The 16,678-nt window shown below is 35.3% G+C and overlaps 3 protein-coding genes across 4 annotated transcripts; 2 read left to right on the top strand and 1 right to left on the bottom strand.

The window, feature by feature from the left end:
- The first annotated feature begins 631 nt into the window (after positions 1 to 631).
- LOC125865324 (serine/threonine-protein kinase STN8, chloroplastic) lies at positions 632 to 5,025 on the top strand. 2 transcript variants are annotated; one of them, XR_007446345.1, is made up of 5 exons: positions 632 to 1,437; positions 2,180 to 2,353; positions 3,137 to 3,541; positions 4,186 to 4,939; positions 4,972 to 5,025. XR_007446345.1 is itself a non-coding variant. In XM_049545527.1 (4 exons), the coding sequence occupies exons 1-4, from the start codon at positions 850 to 852 to the stop codon at positions 4,519 to 4,521; spliced, it is 1,503 nt and encodes a 500-aa protein (XP_049401484.1). In that variant the 5' UTR covers positions 632 to 849; the 3' UTR covers positions 4,522 to 5,025. The 2 variants fall into 2 exon arrangements, 1 of the variants encoding a protein (XP_049401484.1); XM_049545527.1 differs by having other exon boundaries at positions 4,186 to 5,025.
- A 1,818-nt stretch (positions 5,026 to 6,843) lies between these two features.
- LOC125864434 (leucine-rich repeat receptor protein kinase HPCA1) lies at positions 6,844 to 12,942 on the top strand. Its single transcript, XM_049544439.1, has 19 exons — positions 6,844 to 6,988; positions 7,158 to 7,281; positions 8,298 to 8,369; positions 8,474 to 8,548; positions 8,734 to 8,805; positions 8,892 to 9,053; positions 9,146 to 9,220; positions 9,299 to 9,370; positions 9,490 to 9,561; positions 9,663 to 9,731; positions 9,815 to 9,889; positions 9,976 to 10,047; positions 10,130 to 10,264; positions 10,347 to 10,819; positions 10,893 to 11,045; positions 11,336 to 11,475; positions 11,567 to 11,786; positions 11,902 to 12,137; positions 12,248 to 12,942. The coding sequence occupies exons 1-19, from the start codon at positions 6,904 to 6,906 to the stop codon at positions 12,758 to 12,760; spliced, it is 2,895 nt and encodes a 964-aa protein (XP_049400396.1). The 5' UTR covers positions 6,844 to 6,903; the 3' UTR covers positions 12,761 to 12,942.
- Positions 12,943 to 13,788: 846 nt separating this feature from the next.
- On the bottom strand, positions 13,789 to 15,626 carry LOC125864432 (short chain aldehyde dehydrogenase 1-like). The gene is made up of 3 exons (XM_049544436.1): positions 15,473 to 15,626; positions 14,866 to 14,984; positions 13,789 to 14,751 (listed from the first exon to the last, which is right to left on the bottom strand). Exons 1-3 carry the CDS (start codon positions 15,508 to 15,510, stop codon positions 14,069 to 14,071), a joined length of 840 nt encoding a protein of 279 aa, XP_049400393.1. The 5' UTR covers positions 15,511 to 15,626; the 3' UTR covers positions 13,789 to 14,068.
- Between the last annotated feature and the right edge of the window lie 1,052 nt (positions 15,627 to 16,678).

The following is a 16,678-nucleotide window of genomic DNA, read 5'->3' as shown; positions in this document are numbered from 1 at the left end:
ACGTAATAATTTTAAATACCCACGTAATAATCTTAGATAATTAGACTGTCAACCACACAATCCCTAAAATGCTCAAAGGGAAAAAAAATTCTAGACTATAAATTAGAAGAGTAAGAAAAGTGCACGGCAAGCCTTTTTCTTAAACCTCACCATCTTGATCCAAGAGTAGTGTATCGGGTAATCTAAGGCCTCGAGTTGAGGTTAGAGTCAGGTGGAGTCCCAAGTCGGGGTTGAGAGTCGGTCCTAATCGAGGTCATTGCCCATATCTCAATTCCTAATTCGAGAGCCAGATATTATATCATCTGAAGTGTCAAGTTGGGGACAAGAGTCGGGTCTTGGATCTCAAGTCAGGGTTGGGAGTTGGTGTCAATTAAGGTCACATTTCATGTCTCGAATCTCAAATTTGGGTCGAAAGTTGGTCCGAGTCAAGGTCGAGTCTCAGGATGGTGGGTCAGTAATGTCTCAAATCAGGGTTGGGAGTTGGGTTTGGGGGTCTAGATCAGGGTTGGGGTCAGATCTCAAATCGGAAGTTAGGTCCATGATTCGATGGGTCGGGTCGGGTCTCACAAGTGGCTTTTTTCTACCAAACCATTCATCCTTTTTCTATTAGCCAATAGATAATACAAGAAAAACAAAACTCTTCCCGCTTTGGACTATGATAATCAAATCTTGTTGTCTACAGATAGCATTGTTGTTTCTTCATGCTCCACACATCCATGGCCGAAAAGATAAACCCCACAATCTCACGTGGACAAAATGCTACCTCTGCTGACACTAACAGTGAAAAAAAAGCACACTTCCCCATAAAACAACGAACCTGCTACAGCTTCAAGCAAAAAATACTCATCAATGGCGTCTCTATTTTCCCCTTCTCCTACTGCTGCAACAACTTTCCATCAAGACCCTAACCTCATTTGCTACTCACCCTTAAGACCCATTTCAAAAAGCTACCATTTTTGGTCTTGTACTAACCATTCCAAGAGAAACAACACCATTACTTGCAGCTCCTTTGTTGATGAAATTTCTGTTAGTTTGGACAATTCTTTGTCTCAATTCCCAGTTTTTCAATCTGGGTATGCCCAATTTGAGAAATTTACTGGGGAATTGCCGGAAGAACAGAAATTGGGGCTGTTGATTTTTGCGGGTATTACTTGGATTTACTTGACGGCTAGACCTGGGGTTTTACTTGGTGCCATTGATGCGTATATTTTGGCACCTATTCAAGTGGGGTTAGATAGTTTGAGTGGGAAAAGGAATTTCAAGATGAAAGATTTTTTGATTGGGGAAAGGTTAGGTGAGGGTTCATTTGGGATTGTTTATTCTGGGGTCATTGTTCCCAAGAATGTAAATTTGGATGATATTGTGAGGAAAAGAGGATCATCAGTGAAATCAGTTATCACAGATTCAAGGTTCAAGGAAAAGGTCATTCTTAAACAGGTAATGAGGTGATTTATCCTTTAAAAGATCTCCATTTATGAGCAATATTTGATTGATTTGGCTTGCATTAGTTGTATCATACTATCATTTGTATGCTTTTTGTTATCGTCGTTAGGCTGGTATTGCGAAGCAGCTAAACATTTCTTTCTTATGTATTCCCTGCATTTCATTTTATAATGTCGGTGTTTGACTGTATACGAAGTTTAAGAATCAAGAACGACTCTTGGCACATACCAGAGTACTTTTATTAGTTTATGACATTTCATAGCTTAAAGTTGTCATTAATAGTAATCAAAGAAATTAAAGTTGTCGAGTTTCAAGTACAAAAATACGTCCTTTTAATGGGGAAAGGATTAAAAATGAAGTGACACATAAAATGGAATGGAATGACTAGCTATTTCTGCCCATATACTGCCTAACCTTAAAGCTTATCAAGGTTTTTAGTTTTGAGTTTTTTGGTTGTAAATATTTTAGGCTTGATTATGATTACGCCTTCCACATTATATTGATTTGGGTTATTTCCTTCCATAAATCTTGATAAGATTATTGTGTATTCTATTTACTTTTAATCTGGATTGCGTCCGATGGTCCTCTTGTTTTGTCACAACTATGTAGTTATGTTTGACCCTCTCTTCATCATTGTCAGTTCTTGAATTGTTTCTCTCTTGCATTTGCTTGGTACTGGGGATTTTTAATACTCGTTCTTCCCTAGTAACAATTTAGTTTATTTTCTGATGTATAGGTAAAGATTGGTGTTCAAGGTGCTGCAGAATGTGGTGAATTTGAAGAATGGTTCAATTATAGGCTATCAAGAGCAGCTCCTGAGACATGTGCAGACTTTCTTGGAAGTTTTGTTGCTGAAAAAACTAACTCACGATATACTAAGGGTGAGAAATGGCTTGTCTGGAAATTTGAGGTACTTGGGCAGTTTAACATACTTTTCTCAGCGATAATTTTCATTTCATAGGAACTATTCATGGCTTTTTGTGTTTTGAAAGTCAAATACAAGGTCATCTGTCAGTTAGTATATATCTATTAGACTAGCTGCATGCCTGCATCAGCATATATTTCTTCAACATCGGTAGGAATACGTTAAATTGATAAAGAAGAAAAAGAATAAAGTCGATGAGAGGAGTTGAGACCTCTTTCTCCATTTTCTGATGTTTGCATCTTCAGAAATAAAAAAAATGTAATTGTTGTCCAAACCTTATAAACACCATAGGATTTATGAGAATAAGAGCTTAAGCATTCAATTCTGAGTAAGGATGTCAGGGCAAAAGCTATAGGTAACCAGTTGGAATTAGCAGTTACCATATCCCTTTCCCCCATAAGAAACTTACCTCACAAACTCATCATCTTCGAAACCATTTCTACAAAGTCTTCCTGAATCTCATCTTCCATTCAACTACTTCAACTTAAGTTGCAGTCATGGTTACCTGGAAATGCTATCGAGTCTTCTTAAGCAGTCCCACTCTCCTTCATCGTTTGTATAGTACGTGGAGCCTTCCCAAGTTTGGACACAATAAACATAAAAGCTACGTGGAAATGTAATAATCTAATTCGATCTTACTAATTGCCTTGATGCATGCTGTTTTCTATGATTAGATTTATGGTTGTTTCCATATTTCTGTTTGGTTGAATTGCATCAGAACTTGTAAGATGGCAACTGCATCCATAATGTAGGAACTTCATGTGACAGGGAGATCGGGACCTAGGTGATTACATGAAGGATCGCGGCTTCCCCTTGAACATTGAATCTGTCATGTTTGGTCGTGTCTTACAAGGATTGGACTCAATTCAACGGAATGCACTAATTATCAAACAAATCATGCGTCAGATTATTACTTCCCTTAAGAAAATCCATGACACAGGTATAGTCCATAGAGATGTAAAGCCATCCAACCTAGTGGTCACGAAGAAGGGACAAATCAAGCTGATAGATTTTGGGGCAGCAACTGATCTTCGGATTGGAAAAAATTATGTGCCTGACAAAGGGCTACTTGATCCTGATTATTGTCCACCTGAACTCTATGTAATGCCAGAAGAAACTCCAAAACCACCACCAGAGCCAGTTGCTGCACTTCTTTCCCCATTCTTATGGCAGGTATCCTTCTAATATGGATTTATATTCCTTGTAACTCTTCCTTTATTGCCGATGGTCCATCGGAAACTGCCCCTCTACCTTCTCAAGGTAGGGGGTAAGGTATGCGTACATTTTACCCTCCCCAAACCCCAATTGTGGGATTACACTAGGTTTGTTGTTGTTGTGATTCTTCCTTCATTGTAAGCTTGACACAGAAGATTATTCTATATGTAAGTATAGCAGAAAGGAAAAAAGAAAACTAAGGGTGTGTTTGGCATGGAGGACAATGGTTTCCAACTTTCCCATGCTTTGTTAGTAAAAAAATTTGGAAAACATTCTTGACTCCTCCCCATCCTCCAACATACTCCGTCCCCTACACCACCCCTACCCTCCATCTCCACCCTTCAAAGTGTTTGCATAGAATTATATATAAATGTTTTTGGGATAATATTTTATGCTTACTTCGAACTCTAGAAAATAAGTAAGAAAACCACTTTTTTTCCAAGATTTTTTTTTCCAGAAAACCATTTTCTTTCATACCAAACGCACTCATGTGTCAACTCCATTTACTACATTAGATTTTCAGTCTTTTGCTAAAATATCTGACGATGACGTTGCAGAGTTCACGTTTTATACTTAAAGCAGGATAACTCTTGTTATTGCAGCTAAACAGTCCTGATCTCTTTGACACGTATTCTGCTGGAATAGTGCTCATGCAAATGGCAGTACCAAGCTTAAGGTCTACAGCAGGCTTAAAGAACTTCAATATGGAACTAAATGCAGTTGGATATGACTTGAATAATTGGAGAGAAAGGACTAGGACGAGGCCTGATCTCAGTATCCTTGATCTCGACTCTGGTAGAGGGTGGGATTTGGCTACGAAACTTATTTCAGAGAGAGGTAGACGTTTATCTGCTGCTGCAGCTCTTAGACATCCTTATTTCCTTCTAGGTGGTGACCAAGCTGCTGCAGTTCTCTCAAAACTTAGCTTCTCAAAATAGGAGCACAACTTGATGATGCAAGTAGAACATGTTGTGCTTGATACTTGTTTCCCTCCTTGTTCTGCGGATATTCTTTTTGGTCTGAGACGTCTTCTCCTCGTTATTATATGGAGTGATTTATTCTCCATTTGTGCAGTTTGCTTCACAAGTTTCAAGTTTCTTTTACTGATGAGCAGCTGCATAGAGTCATGAAGTGGTTCCAAACCTGAAAATAAGAGAAGATGCTAACAGGGCACAATGACCTGCTATTCTTTAGCTCTTTCTGCTGGATGGTATTATGGCCAAAGTATTTATAAGATCCAGAAAGATATTTGTAGTTTCCTCTTATTGTTAAGGTAAAGAAAAATCGGAAATCATACACAATTACTTCTAACACTTTGTTGAAGGACAAGAAGAACTTTCAGCTTGTAGCAGTCAAGTTCTTTTTCCCTGCACGGCTAGCGCGATCAGTAAGAAATGTATAAAATTCTACAGTTATAAAGATCACCATTTGCAGAGCTGCAAATAACTTGTCTCTGATTCATTATCTTTGTAAACAAATGACATGACCAGTTACTGGCTGGCAGAGTTGTATATGAATTCTTGCTTGTATTTCTTATACATCAGTATTTCTCTTCGGGGTATATTGGTCCTTGTAGTTTATACAGCTAGGCTCGGGTATCGAGCTGACCCGAGTAGAGTCGAGGTCAACCAACCCTTCTTTAGCAGTACCAAACTGAGTTCAGACCGACCTGAGGTTATTTACAGTAACTAGCTGGGTGAGCCTAAGCCAAGCCTAACCAATTTTATTTTATTTTATTGAATTCGAATCACGCATTGCAAAGGCTCATTTTGGAGGTGGCTGCTTCCAATAAGATATTCTCCATACTCAAGGCTCAAACTTGAGTAGAGTTGAGTTTCAACTACTAGGTTCATTTGAATTCATTAACTTTGGCTCACACCTTATGTATGTGTGTAGAGTTTTTTTACAAAATACTACAAATAATTAGTTTTGAACCCAAGAAATCAAATGGTATATGATGAAATTTTGATATTGAATTCATAAAGTTAAATTTTTAGACCCATTTCTATCTAAATCTGTGCTTCTCTATTTATATCAACAGAGAGCAAGGGTTTTGGGGGATTTTCAATAATTTATAAACTAAAGTTGAGAGTGATTAAATTAGAAGAAAGAAATTTGAATTGGCACTGTGATAGTGTGACTAAACAAACTATATAGTACTTAAATATTTGATAGGAGTATTAAGTTAATGACAATGAGAAATTAAAATTTAACTTAAGAATAATAAGAAATTATTAAATTCGTATTAAGATTCATTGATTATAGAACATAAAAATTATGTGACTTGTAATATGCTTAATTTAAAGATTTAAGTTGAATAATGTTGAATTAAATTGAATACATGTAACATAAAAATTGTATTTGTACAGTAAAAAGAAAGATATGCCGTCTTAATTCATGTGGCATTCTTTACTTTTTAGTTCGTTAAAAAAATAATAACTTACTAATGGTTCGAAAATAAGATTTATTGATGAGACTAAACTCCATTTTACCATAGATTTGGAAATAAAAACTTAAAAATTTGATTTTTTGAAGTTGTAATTTATGAAACCTGAAGTTGTGTTTGGATATGCATTTTACTTTGAAAAAATTAAAGTTTTTTGTGAGTTCAAATGAATTTTGAAGATAAATTACAAATTTCACCACTATTAGATATTTGAAAATAAATTTTCAAAATCTGATCTAAAATCTACGAGTTCTTTCAATATCTTCATCCTCTGTAGTACTGTATCCTACATTGGATCATCATCATAATCTGCCTTAGAATCAAAGATATCAGTATCTTTCTCTTTATACCTGTGATTCAGCGTGTAAAAGAAGCCAAACAATGTCCACTCACACACTCACTTCAATTCACACCGTCATCAGACTCGATCCACAATTTAAACTTTATGAGTTCAACTTTTAAAGTTTTACACACCGAATCCGTTATATTTTCAAAGTTGTAACTTCATATTTACTATTCATTACAATTTTATTACTTCTTAGCCATAAATTTATATTCTGAGTTAAAAGTACTGAGTTCAGATGAACTTGATACCGTAACAACGGATCCGCCATTATAATTCAGTGATAATTGTCTCACAATTATGAGTGTAATCGATAGTGGAATTAGACAACAGTTAGATTGGCTTCTAAGATAAGCAAAATCATTAAAATGTCGAATTTGCCTAACAACTTTTCCCCCCACCCACCAACTACCCTTAAAAAGCAAAAAAAATCCCTCCAAACTTTTATTTGTATTTTTCACATATTATAAGTGACCATATGTATGAAAAATCAAATTAGTTATTTGCTGATCTGAAGCAAATTTTTGAACAATGGCAGCCACTCGGCTGTTACTCTGCTTTATCGTCTTCTCGTCTGGCATCGATTTCATATACACTGTTACAGATCCCAGAGATGGTAAGAACTTTGTATAAAATTGTCGGATCCAATATTTAAACTTTATGAGTTTTACTATTTGTTGCAGTTTTTGTGAACTTTTACTTATAAGTTTATGTTTTGCGTTGAGAGTACTGAGTTCAGATAATAATGTTTTGTTATGAATAAGTGTGAACTTGGTTTATTGCAGTAACGATACTTCGATCACTGAAAGATCAGTGGGAAAATACGCCGCCTAGTTGGCAGAAATCGGATGATCCTTGTGGAACATCTTGGGATGGTGTAACCTGCAACAACTCAAGGGTAACTGCATTGTGAGTATGCTTTTTCTCTTCCAATATCTGGGGATCGTTTAATTTGGTTTACATTCTAGTTATACGATGACTAATAACACATGAATTGTTATGCATGATTGTATAATTTAAGTGCATTTCCGCCTTTAGATGCTCTTATCCACGTATTACTCGTACATGTATTGTTGTTCCACATTCTATTTGTGAAAAATAATATATAGATTCTCGTCTAAGTTATACAAGGTTTTAGTTTCCAATATTAAACTTCGCATGACTAGTGCAGAGTTTAATACCGGAAACAAAACATCATGTTAGTTATATGGAAACTATATTATCTTACAAATTTTTAGATGGAAAACCAAATGTTGTGTAAGTAATACGAAAATCTATACATAAATTTATTTTTTTAAGGAAAAAAATACATAATTAGACGTACTTCACTATTATATATACATCATTACCTATACTTCCAAAAAAATTACCTATCTTACCACTAATTAAGAGTTTCCTCCATATATTGAGGAAGATACACTTAGATACATGTATTTTTGCTACCATATATACTAAAATAGGGAGAGAGGAGAGCGAGATGGGGAGGGAGGCTAGCGAGATTCGTTATGTATCTGGATACATGCGAATCACACTAGATATGTGTATCTGGTGTGATTCACATATGAGATATTAGATACATAGGAGAGTGGCAAGCGAGATGGGAGAGAGGCGAGCAAAATTTGTTATGTATCCAGATAATGCGAATCCACTTGGATACAATGTATCTAGAACAAATTACACCTAATTTTGAAATCATGTATCTCGAGATACATGTATTTGGATGTATCTAGACGCACCAGAATATGATAAGATATGTAATATTGCAAACTAGAGTGTATCAAAGTAATTAGCTCCTAAATTAGTGGGATTTATGTAAGTTTTTCACCTTTTTATACTTCAAACCAAGCCACATCTTAGTTTTTGAAATTGTTGTTTCACCAACGAAGCAGTTGTTAACAATTGATTGTGTTTATTGTTTCTTTCAGGGGATTATCAACAATGGGACTGAGAGGAAAATTAAGTGGTGACATTGGAGGGCTCACTGAATTAATTTCCTTGTGAGTTTGGTTTTTAAATCCAATAAAATTTTGTTGATTATTAGCAATAAGCTTGTATTTGTCACCATAATTTGCTCACTTCAGTTGCTAAACTTGCATTGCAGAGACCTGTCGTTCAACCGAGGACTTACAGGTTCTCTTTCTCCGCGGATAGGAGATCTGCAGAAACTAAACATATTGTAAGACTATGAAAACTTGATGGTCTTGATTGTATAATGTATACCCTCTATGTACACAAAATTGACATTTATAATATTTTCGTCATAGATTGATCATTTGAATAGCTTTCTTCTTCGTAATTTGTATCACGATTCAATGATATACATAACTTACATGTACGTGAATGTATTTATTTACTTTTCAGAATCCTCGCGGGCTGTAGCTTCAGTGGCAGTATACCGATGGAGTTGGGAAGACTTGCTGAGTTATCATTCTTGTAAGAATTTCTCAGCCATATTAACTTGTGATCATTTTAGGTGTATCATCAATTCATCTAGTTCCATGTCAATTTCTTTGACACAGAGCACTTAACTCGAATAATTTCACTGGTGAGATTCCACGAACTCTTGGCAATCTGTCGAAACTCTACTGGCTTGATCTAGCAGATAACCAGTTAACAGGACCAATTCCTGTTTCAACTTCCTCAAGTCCGGGGTTAGACCTTCTAAAAAAGGCAAAACACTTGTGAGTAAACTTTATATATTCCTATCAAGCTGTTCTTAAGACAGGATATATACCTCTTAAGGTCTGACTTCTATGTTATGTCATTATCGCAGCCATTTTAACAAAAACCAACTTTCAGGCTCCATTCCGGACATTCTTTTTAGTGCTGACATGGTGCTAATACATGTGTAAGTCAATAAACTAAAGAGTGATTCGCGTTATTCTTCCTGCCCTCCTTCTCACTTTGTGAACTTCTGATATGGCAGACTGTTTGATGGAAATCAACTAAGCGGGAGCATTCCACTTACACTAGGACTTGTTCAGACACTTGAGGTTCTGTGAGTAGAATTGACCGTCTTATTTATCCTACCTTTCATGCTACTTCACCTTCTGTTTTGGATTATATGCTTGTACACTTTTATCTTTTGCTGGTATTCATGTAACCTAACATATACAGTCGGCTCGATAGAAATGCCTTAAATGGTAGCGTCCCATCAAACCTCAACAATCTCACAAGCGTTGTAGAGTTGTAAGTATACTTTTTCCCATCATTGCTCACTCAATTTTCTGCTTGAAATCAATAACTTGTAGATTGAAGTTGTACTTTTGTGATCTTATTTCTGTTTTCAGGAACTTAGCTCACAACGAACTGTCCGGTCCACTACCAGATTTAACTGGAATGAATTCCCTTAATTATCTGTAAGGAAAATATCTGGAATCCTGATTTTCCCTAGTTGTTTCTCAATGTTGAAGTGATACATCATATTTTGTTTCTTTTCCAGGGACTTGAGCAATAATTCCTTCCATAAATCGGAGGCACCTATATGGTTCTCGACTTTAGAGTCTCTCACCACTCTGTGAGTATTAATCAGTTATGAATGCAACTATGAATTTCCAAAAAAGTTTGATGAATCTAAGTAGGAAGAACTGATGTAATGCTCAGAGTCATTGAGTATGGCTCACTCCATGGATCAGTGCCTCAGAAACTTTTCGCTTTACCTCAATTACAACAAGTGTGAGTATCGCGATCCTAACTGAATATGCCATGTCTATTACCTGCAATGAAGAGGTTGTAATGATCGTAATAACTTATGCAGGAAACTGAGGAACAACGCATTGAATGATACGTTGAACATGGGTGGCATCAGTGGCAGGCAACTCACTCTTGTTGATTTACAGAACAACGATATTTCATCAATCACACTTGGCTCTGGATACAAAAATACCTTGATGTGAGATGGTTCATTTCTCCTTTTTGTCGATTAGATTTTTTTTTTCTTTCTTTCTCCTTGATTGCTTTGTGGTTGTCCTCAGACTGATCGGAAACCCTGTATGTGACACGGCCCTTGGAAACACGAACTACTGCCAGCTTCAGCAGCAATCTGCAAAGCCTTACTCAACCAGCCTAGCTAACTGTGGGAGCAAATCATGTCCTGCTGATCAAAAAGTTAGCCCACAAAGTTGTGATTGTGCTTATCCGTACCAGGGAACATTCTACTTTAGAGGACCCTCTTTTAGGGAGTTGTCCAATGATAATACGTTCCATTCACTCGAAATGAGCCTGTGGGTGAAGTTGGATCTCACGCCTGGTTCAGTTTCTCTGCAGAACCCCTTCTTCAACATTGATGATTATCTTCAGGTGCAGTTAGAATTATTTCCACCAACAGGAAAGTATTTTAATAGATCAGAGGTTGAGAGGATTGGATTCTCCTTGAGTAACCAAACTTATAAGCCGCCTCACGAGTTTGGACCGTACTATTTTATAGCATCTCCTTACACTTTCCAAGGTATAATTACTGAGTTTCTTTTCAACTGTAACTTCTAGACCAATATACTGACTTAATACTAAAACTGTTTCAGCCGAACGTGGAGAAACTTCTATTAGCTCAAGACAAGTTATAGGAATAGCTACCGGGTGTACCATCCTGGTCCTCTTGCTCGTTGCTCTTGCAATATATGCTATTCAACAAAAGAAACTTGCTGAAAGAGCTATTGGATTGAGTAGACCATTTGGTAATGTCATCTTTTATAGAAATAAACCGATGAGTTATAACTATATATACATTCAAGCCTCTCTATAACAATCATCTTCTATGATAACATTTCACTATAACGGCCAAGTTTTCTTTGGAACTGATTTTTCATGTTATGTTGAATTATATGTTCTCTATAACAACATTTCGCTATAGCAGCCAAAAAAATATCAGAACAAATGACGTCTTTATAGAGAGGTTTGACTGTATGTCCATAATGCAACTAGGATTGAACTAAAATGTCTGATTACTTTAACGTTCTTTGTCCAGCATCGTGGGCTCCAAGTGGAAATGACAGTGAAGGTGCACCACAACTAAAGGGCGCCAGATGGTTTTCTTATGATGAACTTAAGAAATGCACGGGAAACTTCTCGGAGAGAAATGAGATTGGTTCCGGTGGCTATGGGAAGGTTTGCTATGAAAATCCATTGTATACAGAATAAATTAAAGAGGATAAACTCTTCACCTACTTTTCTTATTCGCATGTGTTCTGTTTCCTAGGTCTACAGAGGAACGCTCGCGAATGGGCAAGTAATTGCTATCAAAAGGGCTCAACATGGATCCATGCAAGGTGGACAAGAGTTCAAGACGGAAATTGAATTGCTTTCACGGGTTCATCACAAGAACCTAGTTGGTCTGGTTGGATTCTGTTTTGAGCAAGGCGAACAAGTACTGGTATACGAGTATATGCCAAATGGTTCACTCAGGGAGAATTTGTCAGGTAAGTTACATCCTCCTATACATTAAAGACTACTTCCTATTTATAGTAATTTACACTAAAAAGTTCCTAATATTTCCATTTCTCTGTAGAAGTTAATTTCCACTATGCTCTACAGGGAAAACTAGCATTTATCTAGATTGGAAGAGGAGACTTCGTGTTGCGCTTGGTTCAGCTAGAGGATTAGCTTATCTGCATGAGCTTGCCAATCCTCCTATAATTCACAGAGATGTGAAGTCGACAAATATTTTGTTGGATCAGAATTTGACAGCAAAGGTCGGGGATTTTGGCTTGTCCAAACTCGTATCAGATATCTCAAAGGGTCATGTTTCCACTCAAGTTAAAGGCACATTGGTCAGTACCACATCCTGCACATTTTCACTTTCTATTTCAAGAAAAAGATTGAATGTTGTTGAACTCTTGAAGCATGAAATTGAAATTTAAGACTATTGATTACATTGCAGGGTTATCTAGATCCTGAATACTATATGACTCAACAACTAACCGAGAAGAGCGATGTGTATAGCTTTGGTGTTGTAATGCTAGAACTCATAACTGCAAAACAACCAATAGAGAAGGGGAAATACGTTGTTCGAGAGATGAGAACAGCAATTAATAAGAACGACGAGGAGCATTATGGCTTGAGCAATATGATCGATCCAGTCATTAGAAACATGCCAAATCTAATTGGTTTTACAAGGTTTGTGGACGTGGCGATGCAATGTGTTGAAGAGGCTGCTGCTGATCGTCCAACGATGAGTGAAGTGGTAAAAATGCTTGAAAGTATTCTTCAAAATGATGGTCTGGAAACAAATTCTACGTCTGCATCATCATCGATAACGGATTTTGGGACAGCAATAGCTGCTTCTAGACATCCTTATAATAAAGAGGCTCTACAGAGAAAGGAGATAAATGATACTCATGCTTTTGATTACAGTGGTGGATACACTCTTCCAACAAATGTGGAACCAAAATAGTGACAACCAAAAAAAAAGGACTCGTCTCTACTGTCTCTCATTCTTTAATTTATTCTCTAGTAAAAAAATGGAAAATTGGTGAAAGGGATAAGAGAATTTAGTTGTTGTATTGTCCCTATATTGGCTACTTTTCGCGAAACAATCACGTATAGTAACAAGATCGAAGTTCAGATTTTCTATTGCCAAGGCTTACAATCTAGTAGTATCAGTGAGAGTCTCCTATACACTAAGTGTGAGTTCAATTTTTACTGTTCCCGATCCTCAAATGTAATAGAAAAGAGTTAAAAGGAAAAAAAACAGATTTTGTACATCAAGGCTTACAGTCTAGTGGTACACGTAAGAAGTCTTCCATACACCAAGTGTGAGTTCGATTTTTTACTATCTCCTTTCCCATTCCCTGATTCTACAATGTAATAGAAAAAATTCAAAAATTTGAAAGTTCAATTTTCTAGCTATGAGAAGTAAAAAATGCATGATCATGGTATGATTTTATCATTTAATATGTCAATATAGCCATTAGAAATATCAAATATCGTTTCACTAATATTTGATATTTTCTCAACTTTACATTTGACTACTATCGTCTAACATTTGCAATAACTTACAAATTTTAGATTGTGGTCTAATGTTTACGCATAAGTCTTTTAGTCTGTTTAAAAGAGATCTTTTGACCTTGTTATATTTGATTCGTAAATACTAGTTCAGAAGATTTACAGGTTTCTCCATAATGGAAGCGGATCTGCAGCAACTACAATTCGCATCGGATATCCTCAAAAGCAGATGAACTCCCTTCAATCTAGACATCCTTTAGGGATGCAGAGCATTTCACTAACCCTATCCATCATCTAAAGTTAAAAATAAAAAATAAAAACTCTTTTTTTTTCTACACCCATAATGGTGTATTTATACACTAAGATTAGAGTAAGAAGAAGGGACAAACTAATGAGCTAATTTACTAATTAACACCCCTTATGAGTGAACCCGACCCAATAGATATTTTCAATCGATCGTAATATAAGAAATTCACAAGTTGCAAGTAAAATTATAAAAATATCATTTACTAATCAGTTGTCCCAAAAAGAACAAGTGAATTTCTGCACACATGGTATACAAGAACACACTTACAAACTCATAAACAACAAACAAACAAACAACAAGAAACTAAAGTACAAGAGTAGTAATCCTTCCACTTCTTCTAGAATGTGGGGAATTGAAACCACACCAGTAAGGTGAAAGTTCAGATAGTCAATCAACTGAGCGATTAAAATTCCCCGAGAGTACTAGTCATCCTTCAATTTCTTCTAGAAATTAAATGTAGTTTTGCATAACAATTGAGGCAAATGGATTAGTTTTACTATACCCTCCATCAATCACCAAATTAACACCACTCACATACTTAGACTCATCACTTCCCAAATAAACAGCAGCCTCAGCAATATCTTCTGGTTCCAATATCCCCCCTTTAAGATTAGCAGATTCCATAATAATTTCCTCTGCTTTTTCCTTATCCATTTTCCCCAAAATTTCCCTAACAAGTGGTGTAACAACTGTATATGGAGAAATACAATTTACTCTTATTCCATATTTTCCCAATTCAACAGCTAAATGATTTGTTAGTCCAACTACAGCATGTTTTGATGAAGCATAAGTTATCGGTGAAGCAATTCCACCAATTACAGAAGCAACACTAGATGTGAACAAAATGCTACCTTTTTTAGTTGGTATCATAGCTTTGGCTGCAATTTTAGCTCCTAAAAATGCCCCGTAAACATTCACATCGAACACATTCTTGAAGTTGTTATAATCCGTTGCTAAAATACTCGGATCCTTCATGTTTCCTGTTATACCTGCATTGCTGAACATGATGTCTAGCTTTCCATACCTCGAAACTGCTCCGTCTATCGCGTTTTCCATGTCATTTTCGTTTGTGACATCGCAATGTGTGAAGGAGATGGTGTCGTTTGAGCCTAGTTCTTTGCACAGCGCTTGACCTGTTCGATCAGACATAATATAATTAAGTAATTAATATGTAATAAGTTGACTAATTAGAAATGTCTTTTTTAGTGACAACAGATAAAACTTTTAGATGAAATGATCACACGAACCTAAGTCATCTTGAACATCGGCTACCACAACCTTCGCGCCATGTTTTGTGAAAAGCCGAGTTGCAGCTTCTCCAATTCCACTAGCTCCGCCTGTGATCACTGCTACTTTACCTTCTAACCTGCAAATTTAGATGTTCTTTACTTAATTGCAATCACCATATTATTCTTACACACAAAAAAAAAAAAAAATTCGATCACTCAACTAATAGTTGTTATCTAAAAAAAATCATCTTTTTCCTGAGATAACAACTAAGAGTTGATTGTAATGATCACTCGATCTATAGTTGTTATCTCAGAAAGTCATTTTTTCTCTTGAGTTCAATTTTTTTTTAATGAGATGATAACTACGAGTTGAATGATCGCCTGAAAAATCAAAGAGTTAGGGTGACCATATGATAAATCAACTCTTCTATGAATCAAGTGACCATATAATTAAATCAACTCTTCTGTGAATCGAGTGATCATCTGAGAAATCAACTCTTCTATGAATTGAGTGACCATCTGACATCAATTCTTCTATGAGTCGGGTGATCATATGAGAAATCAACTCTTCTGTTCAATGAATTGAGATATATAGGACTAATTTGAGTTGTTGATAGTCACTCACCTTTTGAAAATTGGAGTTACAGATGAAGGAATTCCCATTTCTTTGGCTAAGGAAATAGTCTCAAGAACTATTTGCTAAGTACTTTGTTTCTGTATATATATTTGATTTTGTGTCTCCAGATTTATAGTGGAAAATAATCATAGCAATACTAAAATAAAATATATAACAGAATATGGCGGCTATATATGAATTCTCCCATTTGACCTTTTGAAATTATATTTTAGTGCTCCCTCCCTTTTCTTTTTAAGTTTGTTACAAAATTGTGTAACTTTTAATTTCAACATTTTACGTCACTTGTTTAATATTATAAATTTAAAAGATATCTTAAAACTATTTATATTAAACGTAGTTGGTACATGTCATGTCAGCAAAGCAAGAATAAGTTGTTAAAAAAAATGAAAATCATACTGCAATTATTTTATTTTGCGTAGTATATTGACTTTGACTATCTAGATAGACTAGAAGATTGCACAAAGTTGACAACCGAATTTACCTATGCTAATGGTTGAAATAAAATAGCAACATAATATATAAACGTATTATTTTAACTTAACTTTCAACTGATATTTATACACTTTAACTTTACTTGTATTGAGTATTGTGTATAAATAAATACTTAAATTTATAGAAAATTGAACAAATAGACACGCTCATCCTACATGATATTCTATATGACAATTTTGTGTCATAGTATCGTTCTACATGTATGATGTCACATAGGATACATGTTCAATTTTATACAAGTTAAGTGTCTATTTGTGCACATTCAAAATTGGAGGGTGGAGAGGACAACTAAAATCAAGTTAAAGAGCATATTTATGTATTATGTCAATTTTAAAAGTTATTGTTATACGTGTATTATTTCACATAGAAAGTATTTACTAGTTCAATATTTATACAAGTTTAAATGTTTTACTTGTGCACATTCAAAATGCAACACATAAATGCAAGTTAAAGTCAGATTTAAAATACTAAATACTAATTATTAAATAAAATTAATATTAAAATATAGTATATATATTTATTAATTTGATATAAACATAGTATGTTAGTTAGTGGAAGTGTTAAGCTTTAATATATAGTAAAACCTTTCTAAATTAATACTCAATAAATTAATAAACTCTCTAAAATAAGTAATATTTTTTTCTGGTCCTGAATTGGGTCAGTGGAAAAAAAAATCACATATTTCGATAAAATAATAAGATA

The sequence above is a fragment of the Solanum stenotomum genome, chromosome 5, assembly GCF_019186545.1.
Source record: "Solanum stenotomum isolate F172 chromosome 5, ASM1918654v1, whole genome shotgun sequence".
Classification (NCBI taxonomy): Eukaryota; Viridiplantae; Streptophyta; class Magnoliopsida; order Solanales; family Solanaceae; genus Solanum; species Solanum stenotomum.
Note: the sequence above shows the minus strand (reverse complement) of the source record. Positions and strands in the feature narration are given on the sequence as shown.

Excerpts from the sequence above, each read along its gene's own strand:
- LOC125864432 (XM_049544436.1), bottom strand. The coding sequence starts at position 15,510 with ATGGGAATTCCTTCATCTGTAACTCCAATTTTCAAAAG. Across the intron at positions 14,985-15,472 it reads GTAACTCCAATTTTCAAAAG|GTTAGAAGGTAAAGTAGCAG; the intron begins GTGAGTGACTAT and ends CTAAATTTGCAG. Across the intron at positions 14,752-14,865 it reads CGATGTTCAAGATGACTTAG|GTCAAGCGCTGTGCAAAGAA; the intron begins GTTCGTGTGATC and ends CTGATCGAACAG.
- LOC125864434 (XM_049544439.1), top strand. The coding sequence starts at position 6,904 with ATGGCAGCCACTCGGCTGTTACTCTGCTTTATCGTCTTCTCGTCTGGC. Across the intron at positions 6,989-7,157 it reads TGTTACAGATCCCAGAGATG|TAACGATACTTCGATCACTG; the intron begins GTAAGAACTTTG and ends GGTTTATTGCAG. Across the intron at positions 10,820-10,892 it reads ATCTCCTTACACTTTCCAAG|CCGAACGTGGAGAAACTTCT; the intron begins GTATAATTACTG and ends AAACTGTTTCAG.
- LOC125865324 (XM_049545527.1), top strand. The coding sequence starts at position 850 with ATGGCGTCTCTATTTTCCCCTTCTCCTACTGCTGCAACAACTTTCCAT. Across the intron at positions 2,354-3,136 it reads GGCTTGTCTGGAAATTTGAG|GGAGATCGGGACCTAGGTGA; the intron begins GTACTTGGGCAG and ends TTCATGTGACAG. Across the intron at positions 3,542-4,185 it reads TTTCCCCATTCTTATGGCAG|CTAAACAGTCCTGATCTCTT; the intron begins GTATCCTTCTAA and ends TTGTTATTGCAG.